Here is a 20,496-nt window from a genome sequence, read left to right as displayed (position 1 = left end):
CCATTTCCTTCTCCAGGGGATCTTCCTGACCCAGGGATCGAACCCGGGTCTCCTGCATTGGAGGCAGACGCTTTAACCTCTGAGCCACCAGGGAAGCTGAATGTTTATAGAAACTTTATTCATCATTTCCAAAAACAACATGTTCTTTAATTATGAACGGTGAACAAACCATGGTATAGCCATTCAATGAAATATAATTCAGCAACAAAAAAGAGTAAGCTATTAATGAATGTTACATGATGAATCTTAAATTTAGTTTTGCTAAATAAAAAAAGCCAGAACCCCAAAGCTATACATTGCATGATTTTATTTATACGACATTGTTAAAATAGCAAAGGTTAGGAGACACAGAAGCTGTTAACTGCAAAGAAACTCACCTCACGGGAATTTTTAGGGTACAGGCACTCATTAATATACTGGTATGACTGATATATGACTTAATATATTTGTCAAAACTCCTAGGAAAATGGCTGATAGCTGAGAGTAGTTTTTATATTTCTAAATGACTTGGTGGGGGGAGACAGAATATTTTACTCTTCTAATATACATTAGAAAGAGTTAAATTTATTATATAAAAATTTAATGTGTCATGTTGACTCTTTTGAAGATTTAATGTAGATTATAATGAACTAGCAGTATTAAAATTACAAGACTTGTCTTTAAATTAGCTTATCTAAATAACTTCGGAATATGGTGTTTTGGCTGGATACTGTAAAGCTAAAGCCAAGAAGAACTACATGATCTCTATATTCTTATTTGGAAATTAACCAAACTTTTTCTGGAAAGAGCCAGATAGTAATTATTTTCTGTGTGTATGCTGTGGGGTCTCTGTTATAACTACTCAACTCTACTAATAGAGCACAAAAGCAGTCATAGAGAACACATAAACAAATGATCATGACTGTGTTCCAGTAAAACTTTATCCATGTGCACTAAAATGTGAATTCCTTGAAATTTTCATGAAATGCTCTGTCTTTCCCCACCTAGTCATTTAAGAGCATAAAAATTACTCTCAGCTATCAGTCATACCAAAACAGGCAAAGGGCCAGAATTGCCCTGGGAGCTGTTTGCCAACCCTTGCTCTAGTAGATAAATGTGCTTTACACAGTGATATGGATTAACAATTCTGAAAATGCTTTACATTTATATGAGAGTTGGACAAATAAGTAAATTGTGGATAAAATAACCAGGTTTCTCACTGTCAGAAAAAGAAGTTACAAAGAAACAAGATGGATAAAGCTAGAATGAACTCTGTGAAGCTGGATTAGAGTCTGAGATGACAATTTTAATTCATGTTTTTTTTTAATATATACAAATAGATTAATTCAGAGTTACTCCTGTCTTTACCCTTTGAAAGGGCCTAGAGGGAGTGACAACCCAATAACAATAAGCATACCCAGCTCCCAGATCTAACACCTATTATTTCTGAATATTTATTTTCTATGAAAATCAACAGGTCTTTTTTCTTGGAGCAATAGTTAATTCTCAGGGTAGAGCCTAGAACATCTTACATTATGGAAAGTGATGAATTGTTCAAAATGTAAGAGGAATAGGGGTATATCTGTCTAAAGGACACAGGAGCAACCTGAATGAGCCCCCCAACTGGCCATTTCTTGAATAATTTGAGCAACAAAATAAATAGCATTAGTATTGAATTATATGAAATAAATATCCATGAATCCACACTGATGTAAATAAAACAATGAATAAATAATGGTGAGAATGAACCAATCTTCCTTACCGAAGAATCCTAAATAATAATTGTTGATATTGCCCACTCTAAAAATAGAGCTTAATTCTTCTCTTGCTCTTGGGCTGGGCTTGATTTACGTCTAAGAATAGAACATGGAAAAAACGAAATAATAATTTAGGTGGCACAGTGGTAAAGAATCACCTGCCAGTGTGGGAGACAGAGATTTGATCCCTGGGTTGGAAGAGGAAATGGCAACCCACTCCAGTATCCTTGCCGAGAAAAATCCCATGGAAAGAGGAGCCTGGCAGATTACAGTCCATGGGGTCACAAAAAGTTGGACACAAGTGACTGACTGAGTGCACACAGTTTTGGTGGAGAAATCTGGCAGATGGCACCACTTTATTATCAAAGTGATCAAGATTCACATCGCTAGTGATAACCGATGTTGATAGCAGGCATCCCTTTATATCAGGGGATGTGAAGGACATGTCTGTGTCATATTGTTCTGCCAAACCCATAACCTTGGCCTAAATGTGAGAATACATCAGACAAAACCAAATGGAGAAACTTTGTACAAAATAGCTGACTGGTATGTCAAAATCAGGAGACGGCAGCACAGAAACTGATCACAGATTGGAGGAAACAAAGGAGAAACGATGACTAAATGCAGCACGGCATCCTGTTTTGGATCCTGGAACAGAAATAGTACATTATTGAAAAAATTGGTGAAATCCAAATAAAGTCTGTAGTTTAGATAATAGTATACAATGTTAATTTCTTAGTTTTGCAAAATTTACTCTGCTTGTATGAAATGTTAACATTAAGAGAACTTGGATGAAGGGTGACATTTCTGTGTACAAGAACTCTTCATCTTTGTAATTTTTCTCTAAATATTTTTTTAAAAACCTATTGAGTTCTTCATTTTCAGTGCTTTTGACTTTTACCTGAGAGTTGGTGTGATTACAGACCCCTTCCTGCTCATGTGAATATATGTGCAGCCACCCAATCATGTTCAACTCTTTGCAACCCCATGGACTGTAGCCCACCAGGCTCCTCATAAAATTTTCCAGGCAAGAATACTGGAGTGGGCTGCCATTTCCTACTCCAAGGGCTCTTCCTGACCCAGGGCGCAAACTCACGTCTTTTGTGTTTCCTGCATTGGCAGGCAGATTCTTTACCACTGCGCTACCTGAGAACTCCCTTCATTCTCGTAGGTACTATTTGCAACGCTCATCTTCTCAGGCAAGATAGAAAATTCTTTCTGCTTTTCAGAGACTTTCTGCTGAGTTTTTGTCCCTTCACCCTGTATAGTTTCAGGTATTCTACAAGTGTATTGACGAACAGTCAACTCAGTTTTGCACCCAGTGAGTCTCATTGACTTTTGGCCTCTCAGATTTTCAGTTTTGTCCATCTAACATAGTAAGACTGCCAAAACACTGCTGATTTGTTTGTCCTCCAACAGTGGGCCTGTCACAAAGCATACTTTTCTCAACTTTTTGTTCTGTTCTCAGAATTCACAAATGTCCCTAGGAAAATAACAGCTGTAGGCTGTTAACTCACTCCTCCCCTCAGGAATCTTGGCACTACTCAGTGTTGTTTAAGCAGCTTTCTAATGCCTTTAAACAAAAGCAATATAAGTATACATATACATGCACATACACAGACACACACAAACAACCCCTTCCTGCTCGAAAGTAAAAGACCTCAGCATCACTTCTTTTAAACACTTTAATTAGTCTTGTCCCTGACCTGCCTTTCTTAAGTGGAAGGCAGTAAGGTTGCTCACGTTGACTTACATGGTATACTAAATCTCAGTATCTTGAATTGTTTTACATTAAGAGCAATCTGAACACAAGCTCTTCAAATTATTCTTCTTTTTTTTTTTGCTTCAGTTCTTTCTTGCAGTATATATTGAACATTTTCATCAAGTGTCTGTATCCTCTGTTGCTTGGACTATGCAAAGCACTGGGGATATTCTCGTGAAATCAGATTTTCCATAAGGAACTTATGTAATTCAGTTATGATTTTTAAACCAAAAAAGAAATATGAAAGATTAAAAAAGTAGTGTGGCACAGTATATGATGAAGGATAAGAATAAAAAGCATAAGTAGGAAATGTTATTGTTTTTCCAGAGAAAAACTGAAATTGGTTACATAGGAATAATAACTTTATTAAACATTTACTATAGGCCAGGCACCATGCATGTATTTATTATTCCATTTTATCCTCATAATAATTTTACAAAGTGAGTACTATTAAGAAGTACTATTTCATAGATAAGAAACTGAGCCTCAGAAAAGTTATGACTTCTATATAAGGTCACATAGCTACTTAGGATGGTTGGAGCCAAGATTTAAATTTATATTAATACTCTTTGATCTTGAACACTAAGCTCTAAGAATACATACAGTCTTATACATATATCTAACAATATGCCTAAGCATAAACATGTGAAAACATGCAAACACAAGATCCATGTTCAGAAACAAACAGCAACATACCAGAGACACACATTGCAAATTGGACACTAAAACACACTCCCTAAATACAGATCAGGCCAAAGTCCATGTTGGTCCTGTCTGAAAGATACTCACAGACAAAGCTATACCATCTTGAATACAAATGTTAGGTTTTGGGGATTTTTTAAAAATTGCATCACAATTTTTAAAAGTAAAGAAAAGTTTTTATTTCACAAAGAATTTAAATATCAACCTCTTCTGGGGCAGTAAAAAGGTCCTTCATAAATCCTTAAATGTTTTATTAGTACAGAGGAGAGTAAAACATATTATATCAGAAATTTGACAATCATTTATAAATGAAGAGAACCCATCTCAAACAAGCTAATGGAAGTTAATGATCATGAAAGACCCCTTTGGAAATAAAACCCAGTTGAGTAAGGAGAAGACTCTCGACATTTTATCTTAAACATGTTTTCAAGAAAATCTAAAATCATTTCAACAAAGCCCCAGTCCTTCTGTTACAGCGTCTGAAACCCCAGTTTCCGGTGCCTTTTGGCACAAATAAGAGAGTGTGATGTAATCCTATCAGCCTATACTGTCTAGAAATTCACGTTTTTACATAAAACTCATTCTGAAAATTGTGAGGTATAATCCAGTTAAACTAGAAGGTTCTTGTTGGGCCAAATTGTGGGGAAAACCAAATAGGAAGCATAGACTTTATCCTGAAATCCAGGAGTCATGAAGTCAGATGCATTCAGGAGTTAGGATAGGTGTTGAGTACTGTGACCCATAGAGACAGTCTGTAACCTCTGTGGATGAGAAAACAAACCACTACTCAGCTCTAGATAAAAGTGTTGCTGTATAGGAATTCAGGCACAAGGTTGCCAGATCTTCCAATTATTTTTTTAAAGTATTCATTTTAATATAAATTTATTGTCTTTAATTCACATTAAAACAAAACGTTCTGTGGTCCAAACAAAGCACATATACCCACTGCTATCTGGCAGCCTCTTCTTGTGTGATCAGTGTATAGTGTTTTTCTTAGGAAATGAATTTGATAGCATTAAGTAGTCAGTTGGCTTGTGGAAAGAATGACAATTTAGAGTGAGATTTGTGAAAATAATATAATGAAAGAATAAATCAAGAAGGGTATATGATTTGCCAGGGAATAGTATGGTTTAAATATTAAAATTCTGAAGTTGATTAGTAAGTTTAACAAATTTAATAAATATATTGCTCTGTATGCCTGCAACTAGGACTGTGTGCTGTTTTATGGAGGCTGTGTCTGGAACCAGTCTGTTCAGCAAGTACTGTTCTATTCCAGTTTCCTGATAGGTTTCTTGTATTAGTAGAATTGGTATATATAACATATTTAGAATGGCACAGGCATATAGAAAGTATTTAATAATGTTTGCTATTTTTTTTAAAATCACTTTTCTATGATGATAATAAATTGGAGATTATTATAAGCAACTGAGAAGTCAGTTTCACAAAGGAATAATGAGATTGTTACTTTTTTCCCCTGAAAAATCCACTGTTGGTTTTATTGGCTGTGTTGTATATATTTTTCCTACATTATTAATTTTTGGTCTATATCACTTCCTGTTTCTTTCTTTGGAGTTAATTTGCTGTTCTTTCTGTTAGAAACTTTCAGTGACTATTCACATCATGAAATTTAGTCTTTTTCCTATTGTATACATATATTTAATTAAAACTATAGATGTCATACCCATCTAATCAATGTCATATTTTTGCTACCATTTCAATTGTAATTTTTGTTTTATCCTTGGGATATTTAAAAGTATATTGCTAGATTCTCAAACATTTTTGGTGTGGGAGGAATCTATTTTTTTTTTTTTTAATTTTTGCTTCATTCTACTGTAGCTTGAGTACACGTGAGTTTTCAGTCTTCTGAAACTTTTGAGATCTCTTTTATGCTTAATACGTGGTCCATTTTCCTTCCAAGTGCATTTTAGAAAAAAACACATAATATCTGTCTTTGTTGAGCTTAGTGTGCTTGACAGCTAGGTCAAGTTTGTTAATATGGTTCAGTTTTTCTTTATCCTCACTGATTTTTTCTTGTCTGTTAATTCTATCAGCTACTGAGAGAACAGTTTTTAAAAATCTCCCATTGTAATTTGCCTATTTTAATTTCCCTGTTCTAACAATTTGAGCTTTGTATATTTTGGATTATATATACATATATATATGTGTGTGTGTGTGTGTGTGTGTGTATGTATATACACACATATATACATTGTATGTGATTAATGCATATAAATGGAGTTACAGTATTTATTTAATGAGTGTAACTTTGAGCAATGGGAAGCTCTTCGTGTTGGCTCTGAAGTCTTTTGGATGTGAACTTGGTAGGCTGTAATAGTTCCAGGCTCATGTTGCACATTTCCTCACCTAGATCTGATGGTAGCCATCCATTTCTCTAAGAAATTCTGGTTTGTTTTGATGGGCAGTTATATTTCAGAACAAAACTTGTGTACCAGTGGTGTTCATGCTACAGCATTGGTCATTGTTTTTTAGGTCTTTTCAATGGGCAGAACTAGGAAAGACGTATTTTTAAACAAATGATACCTCATATATTCAGATTCTAAATTAGGATCACAGATTCCTCCCCTTAACTTATTAAGTTTGTTCAGGATTTTTTCTGTAACAAACGCGCATTATGGCCAATGTAATATATCTTATATGTGTCTTCTTTTTTCCCACATCAAGTCTCATTTCTCAAAGATACCAGAGAATATAAGAATATACGTATATATAACATAAAATATACAATATGAAAAGAATATAACCCAAGTCCTCGTTTGCTTTGTCAGCAAAATAGTCTCAGGACAAAAATAACAAACTACCACCAAAGATGACTCCAAAACAGTTAATTTTTTGTAAAACATACACCGTCCACATTTTTATCTTATCTACTTTTTAACAATTGTACTTACCTACCTTTTCATAGAACATATTATATACTATACTCTGTCCCTTCTATCCTTCAGTTAGTGTTAGTTCTGTGTATAAGTGATTAATGTGTAATTTCCTCCCACTGTGCATGAATACGGCTGATCTGTGTAAACAACAGGCTGTTTCAGAAATTATAATGTATGACTTCCAAGGCTAGATCATAAAAGATGTAGAAGTTTCTGTGTTGTTCTCCTGTAAGACCACTTACTCTTGGTAAGTCAACTGTCTGTCATGAGGGCATAGATAATTTAATACATTTTTGATCTGTTTTGCGAACATATCTTTTCTGGCATGCTTTTGCTGAGGGCTCTTATTTGGTCTTTTTTCCCCCTCTTAAAAAACTTTTTATGAAGCTTAACCCACTTTGATGATTTGTGTGTGTACAAATTTATTTTTTCCCTAAATTTTAGAAAGGACATATGATTTATGTTTGCTTTTCTAACTTTGTAGCTTGAGCGCTCTTCTTTTTCTGTTTTGGTCATTTGTTTGAAAATATGGCAATTTAGATTTCCTGACTTTCTCTTTCCAACTTTTATATAGAATTTTTCTTATTTTAATTTTATTTCCCTGATCAATTTAGATTCTTTCCCCAGATGTTTTTATTCAATGTAAAGTTTTATCTTGACAGGTGACTTTGGGATGTTAGTTTTGAGAGTTAATGGATCCCAGACTGCTCCAGCCTCTTCAGAATTTACTGTAAACCATTTGTACTCATCACTATGGAAGTAGGAAAACTTTTTCCAGTTTCGGTTACTGTTCTCAAATTTTCCCACTGTGGTTTTTCTTTCCCCCAACTGAGCTTTTGAGTGAAACTTTTTGTTATTTTGAAGTTACCTGATTTACACCTAGCACACCTTAAAAATTTAGTAAATACCTTGATAAGGACCTTTTCTGTGTTTGAGGCTCTTCAAGTCTTCAGTTCTACCTCTCTAGCCTAGTGTTTCATGAAACAATTAGGCTGGGTGCTCTGTCCCCCAGAAATAACCTTTGCTTGAGGCAGGACCAAGTTGTTTTATCCTCACTAGTCCAGATTGTTGAGTCTTCAGGTTAAGAATACAGTTCCTCAAGTGTCAATATTACTTCTGTGGATTTTGCTTCTTGTATTTTCAAGGCTTCTTGCCCTGGTATATCTTTATTTCTTAAGCACCATAAGACTGCACTAATATCTGCTGTACTTTTCAGATACTTTTGAGTTATCTACCTAGCAGTCCTGTACAGCTTTATAAATCAATAGATGTCATGATTGAGAAACTGGCTGTATGTCATTTTCATCACTAGTTTCATCACTCCATTTCCCTATAGCCATCAAAAGCTTTGTTAATTTCTCTGTGTCACAGCAATGACCCTTGTCGTAATATAAGCCCTGGTTCTTCACCTCTTGTCCATACTCAGAATGTGTAAATGCTTTGAGGAGAAATAGAGCTATAGATCATTATTCTACTTTTGAAAGATTCTCTCCTCTGAAATTTTAGTTATCTCTAGTCTTCATTGTTTCTGTACCTTTCTAATATGTTTAAAAAATGTAAATTTTTATTTTTTTCTGGCTTTTCTAGTTTTTAGCAATAGCATGGTCTGCCATGAATTATTCCATCTAACATCAAAACAACTTCTGTATGTTCTTATGAGGTGATTTATACCTGTGTATATTTGTTTTTTCTTGCTGCCATAATAAATTTGGTGACTAAAATTAATTATCCTACATTTCTATAGACCTGAGTTTTAAAACGGGTCTTATGGGGCCAAAATCAAGGTGTCTGTTTTCTTTCTAGAGTTTCCAGGGAGGACCCATTTCCTTACTATTTCTAGCTTCTGGCAACCACCCACATTTCTTGGCTTGTGGCCACTTTTCCTCCATTTGCAAAGCCTTCAACAATTCCATCTCCCTGACCCTTATTCTTAGTCACATTTCCCTCTGTCTAACCATAGCCACAAAAGGTTTCTCTGCTTTTAACAAATCATTTGATTACATTGTTGATGTTCAGTTGCTAAGTCGTGTCCACTCTTTGTGACCCCCACAGACTGCAGCATACCAGGCTTTCCCTGTCCTTCACTATCTCCCAGAGTTTGCTCAAACTCATATCCACTGAGTCAGCGATGCCATCCAACCATCTCATCTTCTGTCATCCTCTTCTTCTCCTGCCCTTAATCTTTCTCAGTACCAGAGTCTTTTCCAATTAAGAAAAGACTGTCAGCTCCTCGCCTCAGGCGGCCAAAATATTGGAGCTTCAGCTTCAGCATCACTCCTTCCAGTGAATATTCAGAGTTGATTTCCACTCATATCCACTGAGTCGGCGATGCCATCCAACCATCTCATCTCCTGTTGTCCTCCTCTTCTCCTTCCCTAATCTTTCCCAGTACCAGAGTCTTTTCCAAATGAGAAAAGACTGTCCGCTCCTCACCTCAGGTGGCCAAAATATTGGAGCTTCAGCTTCAGCATCACTCCTTCCAGTGAATATTCAGAGTTGATTTCCTTTTGGATTGACTGGTTTGATCTCCTTGCAGTCCAAGGGACTCTCAGCCTTCTATAGGGTCCAACTGTCACATATGATTGATTAGATTGGGCCCACCCAAATAATGCAAGGTAATCTCTTATCAAGATCCTTAACCTTAATCAGATCTGTACAATCTGCAGTAACATAATCCCTGGCTCTGGGAAGTAAGGCTTGGATATCACTGGGAACTATTATTCTACCCACCACAGTGCCAGTAACATCTTCCTGGAATTCCCTTCTCTGGCAATTCTTAAAATATTTTTTCTTTGTAATTTATTTTTAGTAGTTAAATATACACTTGTGTGTGGTTTTCTCTGTATTTATTGTTTGACATTTGTAGAGCTTCTCAAAGAGCACACGTTCGACACGTTAGACTTGCTCTCTGTTTGCCATGTGTCTCTTAAGGTCTTTTATTTTCATTCCTGGACATTTTCTGATGGACATGTTTTATATTATGAATATATTTCAATCTGTAACTTGGATATTTGTTTTCTGAATGAGAGTCCTTTTGGGAATACAACTTCTTAATTTAATGTAGCTCAGTTGCATTGGTACATTGGTTAATGCTTTGGTTAGCACTTGCTTTACCCCATGTAAGAAAACTTTGGCTAACCATGGTTCTAAAAATATTCTCCTATTTATAAAATCTTTAATCATGTTGCCTTTCACGTTAGATCAACAATGCATGTGGATTTGATTTGTATATATAATGTGAGATTTGGATCAAGATTCATTTTATCCTCATATGATTATGATCCAGCATCTTTCTCTAAACAGTCTTTCTTTTCCTCACTGTAAGTTCTTGGAGAGATAGTCCTGGATTCTGTTTGTTCCATTGGGAGTTTAGATACATGAGTCTGTTTCTGAATTTTCTTCTATTTAATTGATTTAATTGTCTAATTTTGTATTATTACCATACTTTCTCAATTTCTATAAGTTTATAATAACTTGATATCCTATGGCATAAGTCCATTAACTTTATTCTTTCTTGCAGATTGCTATGATTATTCTTGGTTCTTTGTATTTTTATCTGCATTCCAGTGTCAACTTGTCAGTTTTAAAAACCTGCTAGGATTTTGATTGGGATTACATTAAATCTGTGCTTTGATTAGAGGAGAACTGATATCTTACCAGTATTGAATCTTCTAATTCATAAAAATGGTGACTTTAAAAATAAATTTAGATCTTTAATTTGTTCCAATTTTGTCATAGTTTTTATTTTAGAAGACTTGCATGTATTTCAAGAGATTTATTCCTCAGTTCAGTTCAGTCACTCAGTCGTGTCCGACTCTTTGCGACCCCATGAATCGCAGCACACCAGGCCTCCCTGTCCATCACCAAATCCCGGAGTTCACTCAGACTCACGTCCATCGAGTCGGTGATGCCATCTAGCATCTCATCCTCGGTCGTCCCTTTCTCCTCCTGCCCCCAATCCCTCCCAGCATCAAAGTCTTTTCCAATGAGTCAACTCTTCGCATGAGGTGGCCAAAGTACTGGAGTTTCAGCTTTAGCATCATTCCTTCCAAAGAAATCCCAGGGTTGATCTCCTTCAGAATGGACTGGTTGGATCTCCTTGCAGTCCAAGGGACTCTCAAGAGTCTTCTCCAACACCACAGTTCAAAAGCATTAATTCTTCAGTGCTCAGCCTTCTTCACAGTCCAATTCTCACATCCATACATGACTACTGGAAAAACCATAGCCTTCCTGGATGTCTGATATTTATGTTATTATAAATTGTATCTTTTAAAATTCTATTGTCTATTAATTCTTGGTATGATGATTTCTTAGAATAGATTTTTGTATAGTTATCTTGTATCCAGTGATGACCTTACATTTACATATTAATGTTAATAGATGGTAGATTTTGGATATTTTTATATGTAATTATAAAATCTGAAGATAATGGCATTTTATTTATTCCTCTTTAATCTCTACTTCTTTTGTTTATCTTTGTCTTATTACACTTCTAGGGTTTCCAGTATCCAATAGAAGTGGTGATAGAAAAGGCTTGGCTTATTTGCCATCCAAAGAAAGCTTTCTATCATTATTGAACATTGAGTGTGATGATTTATGTAGACTTTTTGTGAACATGTTTTGTCAGGTTACAGAAGTTTCTTATATTCCTTATCTTCTAAGAGATTTAAATTATAAATGTATGAATTTTACTACATTGTATCTATTGAGGTAATTATATGCTTTTTTCCTTACTTTGATGTGGTAAATTACTTGATTTTCAAGTGTTAAACCATACTTGGATACTTGGAACAGAATTCTTGTCATAATTTTTAAAAAACATATCTTGCCTGGAGAATCCCAGGGATGGGGGAGTCCGGTGGGCTACCGTCTACGGGGTCACACAGAGTCGGACACGACTGAAGCGACTTAGCAGCAGCAGCAGCAGCAGCTTCAATTTGCTGATATTTTTCCTAGGATTTTTGCATCTAAATTAATGATAGTACTTGGTATGTAAGTTTCCTGTCTTGTGGTGTCCTCCTCAGGGTTTCACTTGCCTCATAAAAATGAGTTGAAAAATTTTACCAACCATTCTCTGAAAGAGTCTTTGTAAGATTATTTATTTCTTAAATGTTTTAAATAAGCCCATCTTTGACAGTTCTTAATAATGGATTTAATTAGCTAATTATTATGGCCAGAAAAATATTTGTATGATTTTTGTCCTTTTAAATTTTTTGAGCCTCACTTTAGGGTTTAACGTAATACGGTCTCTTTGGAGAATTTCCTGTGTTTGAGAAGAATGTATGTTCTTCTGTTGTCTGATAGAGTGTTCAGTAGATGTCTGTTAGGTCTCGCTGGTTTATAGTGTTGCTCAGGTCTTCTGTTTACTTGTTAATCTTCTGTCTGATTGTACTGTACATTGTTGAAAATGAGGTGCTAAAGGCTCCAAGTAATATGCATCAGGAGTTTCTCATTCTCATCTGTATTCTCCAGAGAAACAGAAGAAACAGGAGGGGTCTGTGTGTGTGTATAACAGCGAGAGAAAGAAATTTTAAAGAATTGGCTCATGTGATTGCAGAGGTTTAGCCTGATGGTCAGTCAGGTGGATACTCAGCAGAGAGTTTATAGTTCAAATCCAAAGACAGTCTGCTGGTGGAATTCCTTCTTGAGGGGAGGTCAGTCTTTGTTCTATTGAGGCCTTTAGCTAACTAGATTGAGGCCCATCCATTTTATGGAGATCAGTTTGCTTTATTAAGAATCCAATGATTTAAATGTTAATTTCAACGAGGCCTGTGACTCCAAAAGGGAATTTTTGTGTATGAAATTAACTGGCCTAAAGGATATTCAACCAGGCCTATGGCCTCTTAAGACCATAGCCTCTCAATTTCTGGGTTAACTTGTGCAAAAAAAAATTTTTTATAAGTAAAAATAGGATTTAAAAATTAAACACTTTTAAGTCTGGCCCTCTCCTCCTTTTCCAGCTTCCTTCCAAGATGGGCTTTCTGGGTACCTAGTCAAGGGCTACTGACCCAGTTTCTGCTTCAGGACCGGGCTGGGGAGAGAGGGAAATGCATCCCTGATTATTGCTTGCAGTCTGACTCTGACCCCAGGCAGCTGGGCGCACATGGGCGAGGGATAAACCCAGCACGAATTGCGATTTCTTATCTGACTGAGAATTTTCCTGTAAAGATCATTTGTTGGGGAGGGATGTTAATAGGGGGCTGAGGTTCTTTTTTTGTTTGTTTTTTTTTATGGTGACTATTTTTCACATTATGTTTAATCATCAGTGCTTTAAAAAGCGGAGTCTTGTAGAGTCCTGGGAATTAGGTTCCCTGGCACATTGGGTGGGAGTGTTTCACCATTTGCACGTGGGCTCTGGCCTCTGGGGCACCCAGGAGGGATTCACACACCCTGGCAACCTGGGCAGGGGGAAAAACCCACTGCAGCTGGGCCAGCCTGTGTTTTCATTTCAAATGGGATCCAGTTGTTTTTTTTTTTTTAATAGGGAGTCATACTTTTTTTAAAAAAGCTTGAGATCTGAATGTGATTTCTAATTGTACCAGATGTTAATGTTTTAAAGCTATAACAATGTTTAAAATTTCTACTTTTTTGTGTTTCATTATTTTAACTGTTCTTTTATCTATTGTTGTATGTGGACTGGGATATTTTGTTTCTCCTCTTAGCATTTGTTTCTATAACCAGAAGTAAAATTATATATTAAAGAAAAAAATAAATGTTACTCTCAGCCATAAAAGGCCCACAGATATATCAATAATAATGTTTAACCAAATATCTGGGCACCATGGCTGATCTAGTTTGACATAAAATTAACCATTACCCATGCTTTTCCACACTCTGCCTCCAGAAATATGTCAAAGTTAGCATTTAAGTGTTCTTTTAAGTGGTCTTCCCTTTAGAATTTGTTATCCTCTGTTATACTTACAATATAAAGCTGTTTATAGAATTAGAAAAACCTGGTTCAAGGCCAGCTCTGCAACTTCTTATCCTTGTGACTTGGAACAACTCTAACTAAATTTTCTCTATATTATGATTTAGAAATTTAAATCCATTAATTGTCCAGGGTGAGAATGCAAATTAGAACCAACAGTTAAATTCTATTTGAATTCTTGTCCTTGTACACAATTCGTTATAAATAATGTTTTTAATTTGATAGCAATAAAATATCTTGTAGGTATTTTAACTATATGTGAGAATTTCATTTGAGAATGACGGTGTATATTTTATTAAATACTATTTAGTGAGTGAGATAACTACCTTTTTAGTTGTGGCTTTATCTCAAAGTGTTGAACTTCTTTTGTCCTAAGTTGCTCAGTTTGCAGGCATGAGTTAGATACCTTTTATCCCCTTGTTCCAGGGGTGTTCTAAGTATGACGTCAGTTGCATGTGTAAGATAGTGGTCATCAATGATGGGAACCTTAAGAAAATCTTTAACTTACTGCCAGTTTCAGGGAAGGAGAGCCCACAGCTTCTTTTAATAAAGTGTCATTTTATTAATGACTTTTGCTGAAAGAAAAATTTTTCTTCATGGAATTCCTGAAAAAGTTTCTTCTGGGTTAAATTATTACAGAATACCCTCTTAAAAAACTAACTGAACAGATACTAGCTGAAAGACTTTGAGCTTAATTTTCATATAGGGGAATAATCTAATGGCTTAGAATGGAGATTTTTATTTTATAGCCCAACTTATTTGCATTGTAGCAGACAAGATAATGTAAATTATCTGGGTTTAAATTCCAGCTCTGCCACTTAATAACTTGAATCTTTGGGTAAGTTATTAATTTTTCCAAGTTTCAGTGCCTTTTTTATAAGGTTATTGAAGGCTTACAAGATATTCATGTGAGAAGTACCTAATTCAGTCCTAGATACCTTGAAGGAACTCAGCAAATATTGGTGTCATTTATCTGTGTTTACATGTGGGCAAATGGGAATGTTGATGAGGAAGAAGAAGGGAATCCCTCCTCCATGCCCCAGAACTGAATTTTTCTGGCATTAATGAGACCAATATATCTCTTCAAATGCTTGCTTTTCTCATAGTTAATAGCTTTGGATAGAGCGTGTTGTTTGTTGCCTCTTTGCTTTTTCACAATTTAATCTTTAAAAAAAAAGCCTATAAGGATGCTTGTAAGAGATATGTTTGTGTTTGAATATGTATAATAAATGTCCCAAAATACAGTCTTAAAATTTGAAAAGAATAGCCATGAAGGCTATATAGTTTTTGTTTCTTGGGGCAGAATTTCCCTCCCTGAACTCCTTGGTTCTAGATAGGCATCAGTGCTCTATAGAAATAGCTTTAGTGACTGTGATCTTACTCCCTCTTAAGACACCGTTCTGGCTTTAGAATGTTCTGTTTATTAGAAAGGTCTTCTTCATTTTGTCCTTTATTGCATCTCATGATAATTCTACCTGTCGATCCATTCTACTCATGTATAGTCACAGAATAAACTAATCTTATCTCATGTATATGCAGGAATCATGTCTTAATCATCTTTCTGTCCGAGTCTAGGATAGTAAGTGTGCTGTGTATGCTTAGTCGCTCTCAGTCGTGTCCGACTCTTTGCGACCCCATAGACTGTAGCCCGCCAGGCTCCTCTGTCCATGGGATTCTCCAGGCAAGAACACTGGAGTGGGTTACCATGCCCTTCTCCAGGGGATCTTCCTGACCCTGAGATTGAACCCATGTCTCCTCAGCTCAAAACAGGGGTATTATTTAATGAATATTTGAGATTCAGATCTTGAAGACAGTTCTGTATTTTTTCAAACAAAAACCTTTAAAATTCAGTCTACATTTTTATTCCTTCCGGTCAAAAATTTTAACTGTATTGACAAAATTAAGGAATATTAATTTATGTTTATTTCTGGTATCATTTATTATATAATCTAGAAATGAGTAAACATTTTTTCTTTTATTTCTTGCACTTTCTCTTGTAGTGTTTTTTGTAATCACTACTGGCAATAACATTTTCTATGATATTAATATAGTACATATTCTTCTTCATATCAGACTGGACAAAAGTAAGCAACATCCATCTATATAGTATTTAAGAAAAAGATATATATATATATATATATGATAACAAGGGAAAGTTGAAAATAAAAGTACAAATACTTATCATCCAAACACTAGCTATTATAGCTATATTAAAAGTAAACCAAAAAATGTCAGGGGAAAAAGCATTAATAGAAATAAATGGAGTTAATTCCTAATGGTAAAGTGCTCAATTCACCTGGAAGTAATAATGATTCTAAATATAGGTTCACATTTTCTGTGATTCTCAAACTTGTTGTAGTACTTACTGCTTACATTATTTACTTACTTATCTGGCTGTATTGGGTCTAAGTTGTGGCACACAAAGTCTTTGTTGCATCATGCTGGATCTTGCCTCACACAGACTCTCTGGTTGTGATGTGTGGACTCCAGAGTGCCCAGGGCTTCAGTAGTTGTGGCCCGTAGGCTCTCCAGTTGTGACACGCAGGCTCCAGAGCACGTGGGCGTCAGTTGCTGCAGAAAGCGGACTTTCAAGCTGTGGGGCATGAGCTCTGGAGCACGCTGCTTCAGCAGTTGTGGCATGTGGGCTTAGTTGCTCCATAGCATGTGGGATCTTAGTTCCCTGACCAGGGATCGAACCTGCATCCCCTGCACTGCAAAGTGGATTCTTAATCACTGGACCATCAGTGAAGTCCCTACTTTTTTTTAACTGAATGCTCCCTTCCCAATTAATTTCATGCCATTACCAAATTTTAAAAATCGTTTTTCTTCATAATCTTTATTCAAAAATTTCTTGCATAAAATGAATGAATACCATATTAATACTAATCCTTATAACAGTCTATTTGTGCTTACTAGTTCCTTTACCATCAGTTCTATTTCTGTTCCTATTTGACTACAGAATAAGGGTATTATTCAATAGTTTAGAAAGATATTTGATACTGAATTATATAAAATTAATATATGTAAGAGCATCACTACTGTGAATAACATAGTTTACCCAAAAAGCTATCTCTTTAGAATTCTTTTCCTTCTGCCTTTGAGTGGGTCTGTCAGGAGTAACTTGTCTTGATTGCAACTGCTTTGCTTTTGTTTTCACTTCTCATGGCTTGTTGCTGCATTTAGGCATATGAGTAATAAAGCTAAGTCACTTCTTTGGGGGATCATAGGTATATCTAAATGCTTACATCTGCACAGTTTTCCCAAATACTTATTTTTCAGAGTGTAGGTATAATCTTTTTGGAGTCCACATAAAAATATGTGAACTATCACTTGCTGCACATTTTATTATGTATCTTGACACAGTATCCATTCCTAATCATTCACTGATGCAAGAAACATCTGTGTGCTAGTCTTTGATAAGCAGTATAAGTGATACTATAACAGAAGAAAAGCTATATTAGTTTTATTTAACAGAATAATAAATTCTCATTTACCTTTTTATTTCTTTCCCTAAGAAATTCAGCATTTAATTCAATCTCTTGCCTTGGGGGAGGGGGGGTCACAATTACCGAAGAAACATGGGTATCATTTTAATTATAAAATAAATTAATGGTAATCTTTAAATTTTTCAGGATGAGCGAGATCCAGAGAAAGAAGATGAACTGGAACTGAAAAGAGGTCTTTTATATAGAGACTCTGCCTATGACAGTGACCCAGAGTATAGGTATGAGCTTGACTAATGCAGTGTACAGAGATCTGCTCATAGTTAATATCAAATAATCTTGTTTTTAATCTAATATTTTTCAGTAGTATAGGAGAAATTCAGGTCTTCTAGCCTAAAATTCCAGAAATATTGTAGTAATAATAAAACTTTTGCAAAATTATACTAACAAATCTCATGAAGACACTTGAAAACTCTGTGTTAATTGCCATTAAGTGTGGTGTTAAAAACTGAATGTGTAAATTTTGAGTTTATATAACTAAAATTTCTGAGTCTGTATGACTGATTGATGCTGTACCACTGATTCCTATGTCTTCCACCTTCCTGAGTTTTCTGAACAAGTATGAGGAAAAAAGTTCCAGATAATGGAATATGTTTTATTGCTAACCAGGGATATGTACTGAAATCTCTGATCTTTACCGTGGTAGGCTCGTGTAAGCATTTCATAAACATGTGAGGACTTTTCCTTGTGTTTATTACACAGAGTATAAATGTAAACTCCCGTCCAAAGTTACTGCTTCCCAATCTTAAAGGAATACTCTACTTCCTTGTATTTTAAGTGAGTTTGAAGAAAAGCAATCCAAAAGGAAAAGGAAGGTTCAAGAAAGTACATACCTTGGGAAGAACTTTTACCATTTATTATTGTTACTTAGACTTCTGTTCCCTAAATTATTGTCATATGGGTTAGCATTCCAATTTTGTGTTCTATATCCACATAATTCTAATTTGGGTAAGAAGTGAGTAGGGTTGATAAAGGGTTGATAAAGGGTCTGATTTTCAAAATTTTATATGCATGATATTGCTTCTAAAAATATAGATTTCTACTTTCTACTTCCATAGATTCTGGTTCCTTATATATAGGAGAGAGACCTAGAAATCAGCACTTTTAAAAATATTGTACATGATTCTAATGCAAGTAATATAAGGACCATATTTAGAAAAGCACTTGTTTCTATTTAAAGTTTGCCATAAACCTTAGTATTGGTTCTTTATCCAGTTCACAGGCAATGTTAATTTAGGTCACCTGAGACTGTTTTAGCACCTCTCCAGTGAGAGTTAAGCAGAGCATCGGGAAAGTTCTGCTGACACATTTTTAAAATTACATTATACTCCTTGCCTCTTCTCTTGGACCCTTAGGACATAATTGAAACGACAGGACAGAGTGGTTAATGCTTCAAGACATTTTATAAGAGTACCTTTGTTATTAGCTCCAGAAGGTACTAAACTGATCATGATATTATTTGTTTTATCCCCAAGTTATATAATAGGCCAAGAAGTCACTCCCATTCTGCTTTCCATCTCAAAGATGAGGGAATCACACTCAAAGTAATTACCCACTTGCTTGCCTTAAGGCTTCTCTCAGCAGAAGTCAAAAGGGAGCTTGAGATCTTGGCCGAAATTACCCCTCTGCAGACATCCTCTGACAGGGGTCAAGGGGAAGTCCACATGGACCTCTGGAATGCCTGAGTGAGGATTACAGCAAATCCTCTCCTCCAAAAGCAACAAAACTGAATGGAATTATCCAAAAAAAAGACTTAAGGACTCTGAAAATTGAGAAGCATTTATCAATAAAATCTACTGAAGTTCTATAAGAGCGTTAGGAGTCTATGTCATTTTCCTTGGAGCTCCAAGGCCCACCTGGACCTCCAGATCCTTGGCACAATAGTTCTGGGGCAGTTATGCCAAAAGACAGGCAATTCCTCTTCCAGAGGGCACTGACTTTATATGGAACATAGTATAGGAAATGACATGTGTAGAGGGATTAATGGAAACAGTAATGATCCTACCGGCAAACAGTAAGAGTACTTGAGATCTTACTTCCTGCTTAATGGACAGACAATAAAATTCCAGGGACAAGATAGCCACAGTTGTCCTTGATAAAGTTCTATCTATCCCTGGTCGTCTAGAATATTATGTGTATGCATAGGCTGTAAATATGTTTAGGAGAGACTAGAGAGTATATTAGGGAGCCACTAGTCCATGGATGAATGTCAGACCTTGTGAAGGCAGAAAGCAAACTCCAGGGCAGTTTTGTCAACCAGATAAACGTTAAATATATTCCCTAAGCCACACATAGATATATTGGCAAAAAATGGAAACTTTATAGGGTTATTGACTCTGACCAATCATTTGCTGGTCACTAAGCTATGCTTACCTGGGGCAACCTCTAGAAGGCCAGGCTTAAAAATTGAAACAATAATTTAAAAAAAAAAGAAAGGAACAAGAGACACCAGCAACTACAGCATGCAAGGGAAACAGGCTCCACCGCATAGGTACAGACAAGTCACTAAACAAATAACAACAACTCTAGGTAAGGAGGCAGAATCCAGAGTTGCTGCAATTTTTATCTAAAGTGTTGTTTTTGACAAAAGATTATGGGATATGCAAAGAAACAGTCAAGTGTGACCCATACACGTGGAAAATGAATTGTTAGAAACAGCTTGAGCTGGCCCCGAGGATGTAGCAGCTATGCTTAAAGAACTGAAGGGAAATATAATGACAATCAAATAAAGAATATTCATAATGAGAAATTATTTTCTTTCATATTGTTTTTCCAGAAAAATCTATGCCCAGGACTCAATCCTTTATCTTATGATCTAGATATTCATTGTGGTTATCAGAGTACTTGTTACTGCATTTCCCATGCTAACTGTCCTGTCTCTTCTATCACCTTTGAATATGAAATTCACTTGAAAGAAATCTCTTATTAAGAAATTATTAAGCGACCTTTTACTTCTAATAATTTGGGATTT

General features: G+C 35.6%; 1 protein-coding gene across 2 annotated transcripts in view; it reads left to right on the top strand.

The window, feature by feature from the left end:
• Nucleotides 1-20,496, top strand: part of SPATA6 (spermatogenesis associated 6) — a 167,716-nt gene that overhangs the window by 135,158 nt on the left and 12,062 nt on the right. For both annotated transcript variants that reach the window (XM_018043965.1, XM_005678448.3), the window contains exon 12: nt 17,655-17,746. In XM_018043965.1, the coding sequence (XP_017899454.1) occupies nt 17,655-17,746 (92 nt within the window). The remainder of the gene's footprint in view (nt 1-17,654; nt 17,747-20,496) is intronic.

This window comes from Capra hircus, chromosome 3 (assembly GCF_001704415.2).
Source record: "Capra hircus breed San Clemente chromosome 3, ASM170441v1, whole genome shotgun sequence".
Classification (NCBI taxonomy): domain Eukaryota; kingdom Metazoa; phylum Chordata; class Mammalia; order Artiodactyla; family Bovidae; genus Capra; species Capra hircus.
This window is presented reverse-complemented; position numbering and strand designations above follow the sequence as displayed.